The sequence below is a fragment of the Gadus chalcogrammus genome, chromosome 3, assembly GCF_026213295.1.
Source record: "Gadus chalcogrammus isolate NIFS_2021 chromosome 3, NIFS_Gcha_1.0, whole genome shotgun sequence".
Taxonomy (NCBI): Eukaryota; Metazoa; Chordata; class Actinopteri; order Gadiformes; family Gadidae; genus Gadus; species Gadus chalcogrammus.
Window position 1 is genome coordinate 8,241,100 of NC_079414.1, and position 8,795 is coordinate 8,249,894.

Below are 8,795 nucleotides of genomic sequence, written 5' to 3' on the forward strand. Positions count from 1 at the left end.
GAGACAGATGATGGGCGAGAGAAAAGGAGAGGGACATGGAGGACAGAGAGCGACAGAGAGAGAGAGAGAGCGAGCGAAGGAGAAGGGCGAGAGCGACAGAGAGAGAGGGATGCATGGGGCAGCAGATCAGAGGCAGTCTCTAGTGTGTCTTGCTCTCTCTTTAAAGAAGAGCCAGAAAAACAGATTAGGAGCCCCTATGTTCTCCTGGGGGTCCGTGCGCACACTCAAACACACACACACACACACACACACACACACACACACACACACACACACACACACACACACACACACACACACACACACACACACACACACACACACACACACACACATCAACGCACACGCACATATGCATGCAAACGCATATTAAAACAGAAATAGGGAGTCCGAGTTATGAACACACTTATGTACTCACGTGCCCGTGCATACACATACGTGTACACACACAAATGCGCACGCACACACACACACACACACACACACACACACACACACACACACACACACACACACACACACACACACACACACACACACACACACACACACACACACACACACACACATACACTTGCAACCTTTATTCAACCTGCCCCCCTGATCAAATGGAAGCATCTGAAAGTGAAAGTGTCGGCAAGTTTGGGGAGTGTGTTGCGGTGGTGACCTGGCCGGCCCACTGAAGATCCCAACAGGCCCGGTGCCACCGGTATTCACCAGACTCACACACGTGGCACCACAAGCAGCCTGGATTAGTTTAGCTGCCCCCCACGCTAAGGCACATTTGCTAACTGTTTAGGGCACAAAGGCGCATAACGTTGGGGGAATATTTGCTTACTTGACTAAGATGTGTGTGGGGTGAAATATATACTCATCGACAATTACACACGCACACATTCATGCATATTTTGATAACGTGAATTTATATTTGTATTTAGACTTTGTAATCATCTGTCTATAGAAACATAATTCCCCAAAGGTCTTTTACTACCTTTAATTAAAACATAAATAATGTAATAAACGTAATGTTTATTTTATTTATCATATAAATAATGACTAGATTATTATTTGCAGAATAAATATTTTTATCTTTCTAAGGATAAACATGGAACTATAAATACAATTGAAATTGTATAAAATGATGATTAAAATATGTTGTATTATTGATCAACTTAAATAATATTATTTTTGCTAGAACTGTTTCTGATTTGAAATAAATTATCATATCGCCATTTACGTGGGGCTATCGTGTTTGATGCCTTATGTCCGGCCTTGATAAGAAATGGGACCTCTTACACACACAAACACAAACACACACACGCGCACACTCACGCACACACACACACACACACACACACACACACACACACACACACACACACACACACACACACACACACACGCACACACGCACACACACACGCACACACGCACACACGCACACACACACTCACTCACACTCACACACTGGTCTCTGTGGCGTTCTTGGAAGGGAGTGCTCTCTATTCATAAAGACAAACGGGCCGGGCCAGCTGAGGGCTGACCGGATCATGGGCTGGTGAACCTAAGTTCTACTGATGTCATAGGTTTGAACCCCGGTCACACACCCTTCCCTCTAACACCTGTCCCCTCTGGGCTTCCCCAGGTCCTGCTCAAAGCCTCCCAAACTCATTTCAGATGACAAAATATCTATTGATTTTAATGATATACTATAAAATATATTTTTTTCTAATCAAAATGTATTTCGGTTGAGTATGCAAACTTTATTTTATTTTATCAAAAAAATGAATGTCCTGAATTTCCAAAAATGTTGTCTAAAAAATAAATTAAATCACTTTGAAATAAACTGTAAATTACATTTTCATATTCCACTTTCAGTTTGTAATGTTTAATTGAGCAATGGTGACTTAATATGCAATTAAAGTCCCATTAGCTCTCTTCCTCTCTCACTTCTTTCTCTCACTCTCTCCCACTGTTAAAGACTTCACATCTTGATGGACAATCCCACTTCAATTTAAAAATAAATAAGTAGTCACTGTTAATATAAATGTAATTAAAAATGTAGGAACTAAAACTTTAATTGTTGTTGGTCAGATGTTTAAGGGACCCCTCTACAAAAGTAAATGGATAAGTATAAGGGTGATACATATTGGATTCAATCAAGCCCCTAAAGTTATTCCATCATACTCATCAATCGTGAATTTGTTCCTTTAAGAGGAACAGGGCATGACGTTTGCCATGCAACCCTTAATCAGGAAGGGCAAAGGCTATAAGTTAGAGTTTACCTGTTGCAGCTTGTCAGTCATTCTACATCATATGCTTTAGAAAGGACCCTGGCATGTTGTATGTTGATTTATCATGGCAACCATTGTTTTTTTTTTGGTGTTTAATATGAGTTCATGTTGGATAACTAAAATCTGCTTGGATGATGTATCAGTAGTGCAGTAGACATAAATACATAAAAACCTTGAATAAATGGGGAACGCCTTCAGGGGGAAGAGAGATCCTCGATTGGAGTAGAGGGATTCAGCTGAGGGTCAAGATACACGTGGCACGCTTGTGTTAAAAACTTTATTTTCTGCTTCAGTGTAGTTCCTTTCAGTTTCACTTGCCTCTTTCAACACTAAGGACCTAACCATAATTTCCTTACAGCCTTGATTCCTTTTTACTTTCCATCTGTCCTTTCCTCTTCGCCCTTTCTCTCTCTCTCTCTCTCTCTCTCTCTCTCTCTCTCTCTCTCTCTCTCTCTCTCTCTCTCTCTCTCTCTCTCTCTCTCTCTCTCTCTCTCTCTCTCTCTCTCTCTCTCTCTCTCTCTCTCTCTCTCTCCTCTCTCTCTCTCTCCCTATTTGCACAGCAGAGCGTAGAGGATGCCAAGAGAGAGAGAGCGAGAGACAGAAAGAGAAGGAGAGAGAGAGAGAGAAGGAGAGAGAGAGTGATAGAGAGACAGCGGGGGAGAGAGAAAGGGAGAGAGTGCGCCATAGAGGGAGAAGGGCCAGCAAAGCCCTCCTGTGTCCATCCCGGGCCGGCTGAGATTTGTAATGCTAGACAACACTCTGCAATGCTAGGCTAAAACCCCGGCCACAGCAGACAAAAAGAGCCTTGTTTTTCCTTGTTCTCCCTCCCTCTCTCTCCCTCTCCTCACTGCTTCCTCCACCTCTCAAAGGAGAGGGACAGACAGAGGGAGACAGGGCTCTCTCAGGGCCATGTCCATACCACAACTCACAAGTGTGGGTTAGTGGACACTGGATCCATTCTCATGTGATGCATGCTATATATCTGTTAAGGCTTTAAGGTGCTGGGCGCCACGCTGGGACACTCCTCTCTCATCACTTGGAGTGACGACAGGAGACCAAGGAGGATCGTCGGAGAAAGTGTTGGAGCAGCTTGGAGAACCTATTTGAGACACAGTCTTCTTCGTAGGGCACAGGTTTATGTTGGCACACTGACTGTACATCTGCCTTGTAATGAGTGTGCACTAGTATACTACTATTATTATATAGGTCCCTTTGTGAAATACACGCACACACACACACACACACACACACACACACACACACACACACACACACACACACACACACACACACACACACACACACACACACACACACACACACACACACACACACACACACACACACACACACATTAAACCAAACACCCGCACACACTCTGATGAACTGCCACAACCCCGTAAACATTTATTTACTCCCACGTTATTATGGATCATTTTAATACTGCTTTTAACATTATGAAACCAGCCAGGGGGAGCTGATAAACTGGACTCTATTAGAGCTCCCTTATCAGGCATGCGCCTGGCCCACTGGCCTTCATGAACCATCGTTAACAGCACAAACTTTGTCACTGACCGTAAAGCATCCACCTCAAGGTGGCATTCATCAAATTATTGAATGGCATTGTCTGGTAACTGGTGATGAATTGATTTTCAATGTACCATGATTCCCATCATTCAATTGTTCTGGGATTTTCCCACACTATTCGTTTAGTTTAGTAAAGAGGTTATTCATACATATTTGAACGTCAACATTTTAAGGCTCTCGTCATAGTTCAATGGTGGAGCAAATGCGGTCTGAACTTTTTTCTTCTGCCACAATACGCCCTTCTCCTCCGACAAAGTGCGTTTTTTTTAAGAACTCACTGGCCACATAATGGTGCGTCTTTAAACAGCGTGGTATCAGAGCCACTGCGGTCGCGTGTATTGGGCTCGTTAAGCGGCTGCGGTTAGATGTAGCGCGCAAGGCGTTCATTAGCCCGCTAAATCCGGGACCGGAGGCTGCCTGAGTTGTCTTTACACAATTAGGGTATACTAACAAATGTTCAACTTGAACATATGGTGACACCCTTTTTCAATTATGTATTTGCATTTGTATTTCCTCCAAGTTTGTTCCAAGTACTTCTCTGAGACTATGTGGCTCATCATAATTAGTTCAAGTTTAAACAAATTTGAAATATTACACATATTTAAACTTGCCTATATGAACAGGTAAATTCAATTTACATCAAATAAGTGCGAAAATATTAATGATTACATTCTTAACGAATAAAACTAATTATTTCAAAAAAATCGGCATATTGAATATACCTCTAACCTATAGAGAATTGTTATAATTAGATTTTATTCTCTCAAGGCACATGGTGAACTATTTCATAGACTACTAATTAATCATGAAAATGGTAAACTTGTGAACAGAGTTCCCAATGAATGAAATCATAAGTAATTTAAGACTGAGAAAAGTAGGCAACGCTATAAACTTTTGGCACATATACAGGCCTACTCGTGAACCATATGCTATTTGCACCTGCAATGCCTTATATTATAAATAAACAACAATATTATTACCTTCAATTTTTGCATTTTAATATTTTTGGTAGGCTAGGATATGCGTGGATATCGATCGGTTCCTTTTTAATAGTTTTCTACTTTTTATATGTGGCATTATATACGTAAAAATAAGCAAACATGTTTAATAGTTTATATAGGCCTATTGAAGGCTATTTTTTTTTGTCTGCATTATGATTTGCATTTCCATTTAGTCTTTTGTGTTATATCTAATTAAGAAAATGAAATGTGTGTATCATTTGATTGAAATCTGTGTAACTATCAAATGAAACAAAAAAATCGTTTCAGGCCTAGACTAAATTATAAAAATATCGATTGAATAATAAATTACCTTATTTACTTCTGGAATTCACTGGCTAATTAATGGAAACATAGGCCTAAACCAAGGGCCTGCCCCACATGGAAAATATAGTTTATATAAATATTTAGGTAGGCGATTCTAAATGGTTTATATAGGCCCAATAGGAATCGAGAATGTTTTAAGGGGAATGTATTAAAGAATTCCTCTGACAGGTCAAAATCCAAACATGGCCTTCGGGCACATCTTCACAACCAGCACCTGGAAAAGTAGACAAAGTTATTATCCGTCACTGTCGAGTGACTGCAGATTAAGAAACATGCTTTTCTTTAAAAGGTTACGTAGGTTTGATTATGGTGGTTTATTACACGTCTGAACCGCATTTGACATGCAAGGCTCTAAACAGGCCTAATGTAATTGCCATATCACTGATTGGGTGGCGCACGCAGGCCCACAAGTAAAACATGGTCTTCTTCCTTTCCTCATCTTTATCCACTTTGTCGCAATATAAGTAATTGTTGTTGGACAATGAATTAACTTAGGCTATTTCAAAGCAATAACCAATTCCACTATGTCGTTATTTTCAGCCATAGTATTTGGTTCAGTAAACTAACCAACACAGTGTTTGATTAGAGTTGCAGTTTGAAGAACAAAGTATAGGCCTATATGCGAATAAATAAATAACTTGAAAAATGTATTTTTTTAAATGTATTAAAATCTATTTTGGACAAACAAATTACACATAGACTCCTTCTGCTAGGCTTATCAACGTGAATTCCTCAAAAGTGCAAGATGCATACCCTTATCACATTTTACGCAAATTATTCATTAGATTTGAACCTTATTAAATGTATAAATGTTATACTGATATCAATCAATGTGTACATTTAAAATACCGTTACAAAACTGTAAGGGAAATAAATGGTTACTGTAATTGAAAAAAACACAGGTGGGGAATAGCCTTACATCAGAATCAGAATCAGAATCAGAAAGGATTTACATGGTCTCTATTGTAATCCTTTTAACAATTAAAAACAAATCGGTCTGCGGGACATTTGCAGGCGTCACCCGGGACCCTCCTTTGAGTTACATTAAATAACCAAAATTGGGTTGAAATAACAACTTAAATCACAATTCAATTACGTATGAATAATTTATGTGACCAAATGTGTAGGGAGGTCACCACTCAATTATTGATAGGCCATCATGTTGCTCCTGATGCTGGAGGAATGTCGTTAGACTTTTCATTGAGGAGGATAATGTGCCTATTTCTCAATTAGGTCATTGAAAATAACTACATAAGTATATATATATATATATATATATATATATATATATATATATAGATAGATAGATAGATAGATAGATAGATAGATAGATAGATAGATAGATAGATAGATAGATAGATAGATAGATAGATAGATAGATAGATAGATAGATAATAATATATATACACACACATAATATAGACACTACATTGCATGGCTATAATGTTTTCCTATTGCTAACAGATTCATTTTTTCAGACTGACAGAAAGAGTTAAAACATGAAAATATGCACTGGAATCATTGAAAGCACTGTTATCATATGAGGCATCTACTGACGATCAAATAAAAAAAAAAAATGACAGGATTTACATGAAAGGGTTCTCAGTCCCAGAAAACAGATCGCTAGGTGCACCTGTTCACACCTAGGCCAACCCACGGTTGCCTTTATCTTATTTGCTGTTTGTTCAATTGCATTTGATATCCATTTCACTTTAATTTATGTTTATTTTGTTCACGTTGTTGTAGGCACTTGTCTTGTCTACCCCCGAACCTTCAGTGTCTCGTGTGGGTATGTGGTGCTTTTACTATAGAGCGTCTCTACCGCCACAATGACGTGGGTTTCGTGGACCAATCTCAGAATCCACCATCTACAACTTTCGGTAGACAATATAAAAAAGTAATTCAAAAAGGGAATTAAAATAAAAGTAAGCCTAAAAAATAACTTGAACTTCTCTCCACATAGCCGTGTCCTTCCATTACCAATAACTAATAAATCGACCGTCATACGTGACCTACAGTATTCCCTTGCAACAAAAAAATAGAAGGATCTTCAGCGGTACAGCGATAGACAGCACTCGCAGGTTTCCACATCGCCTAATTCCCGCCGCCCGTGATTCAGCCCGAGCCCGCCCTAATGCCGCTAAACCCCCAGCTGCTACCCTGGCCACGCGCTCGCTCCGCGACAGACTGCAAACCGCTCGCAATATTAATAATTCACCAACACGCTCGCTCTCCCTCGAACGCTGCCGGTAGACGTGACGGCCCCCACCGTGGTAGTAAACAACTGTTCTCAAATCTATTGTATTATTTGTGTGTAAACAGGGTGTCGTGCCGTCTTTTGTTGCGTACAGAGAGGCCGGGGGGGGGGGGGGGGGGGGGGGTCGCTATCGCTATTGGAGCAATAGCGAGCTTCCCATTTGACGCACCGGCTCTCACAGCGCTGCGCTCTGGTGAAGTCCACGTCGCGCGTGTTGCTTCAGCGGTGTCGCTGTGGAGGCATTCTGCTGTCGGCGAACGCGATAGTGATTTGAGGAACGAAACGCAAGCTGTTCTCTCATCTCGTCAGCTTTGAGGAGGCGGCGGCCAGGGACCAGGGGTGTCCCCGATTGTTTCTGTGTGTGTGTCTCTGTGTGTGTGTGTGTGCCTATGTGTGTGTGTGGAACCAGAGAGAGGAGAGAGAGTGAGAGAAAGAGAGAGAGAAACCAGGCTAAAACAGAACGACACGGCGCGAGAGAGAGGCGTTTTGGACTCGGTTTGGAAACAGACGCTACTGGCTGTTAGGCTGCCAGCACATGAAAGACATAATTTAAACAAACTTACTTCGATCACACCTCCGTCCGTCAACTTTCTCTTTTTTCGTAACACCTTTCACCGTGTCGGTGCCGCGGGCGTCCCCATCTCTGCTGGGCAACTTTCCCTCTAGTTTGCCCGGGAACAACGCTCGCGACTCTGACGCCGACGTCTCCCGAACTTCTTGGGCCGAACGTCGTTGGGAAATGGGTTCATCTCGCGCCAGACACCCCGAATAACGACGGACATCTGAGGGCTCTGACCTGTCCTGGTCTCCGATTTTCGCAGAGTGGACCCACCTTTCCAAGAGCTTTTTCTGGGCCTTTCGCCGAGTTGTTTAGAGGTCTTTATTTGCTTCCGGCAACACCGAAGAATCGAAGCCGTCCGCTCCAACCCGCTCCCTCTCTCACTTTTTGGAAGGCGAACTTTTAAAGGAAAATGGGGCATTGAGACTGTTGGCAAATTTCCCCACTATAATGGTACGTGCTATGTAACTCAATAGTTAGCCTACACTCTGTTCAGACTAGATTGGTATACGCCTACATCTAAATGATATCATGGCAAATGTATAGGACCTATTTGTTTAATGCCGATATTCGACTTTTAACACGAGTATTTAGGATGTGTTATGCATATTGTTTTGTAAAATATTGTTTATTTAGAAAGTGATAGGGCAGAACAGTTAAATAACAATATATAATAGTGTGTTTCTGTGAGAGCTATACGATTTTGGAAGTGCGCAGGGTTGTGAAACCTTATAACTCAACGTAGCCTATTTCATGAATATCTTATCGCATTC

At 41.3% G+C, this 8,795-nt stretch overlaps 1 protein-coding gene across 1 annotated transcript in view; it reads left to right on the forward strand.

Moving 5' to 3' along the window:
• Nucleotides 1–7,664: 7,664 nt before the first annotated feature.
• Nucleotides 7,665–8,795, forward strand: part of LOC130379126 (nuclear factor 1 X-type) — a 36,061-nt gene continuing 34,930 nt past the window's right edge. Inside the window, exon 1 of the mRNA XM_056585763.1 lies at nt 7,665–8,475. Within this exon, the coding sequence (XP_056441738.1) occupies nt 8,473–8,475 (3 nt within the window). The 5' untranslated portion in view covers nt 7,665–8,472. The remainder of the gene's footprint in view (nt 8,476–8,795) is intronic.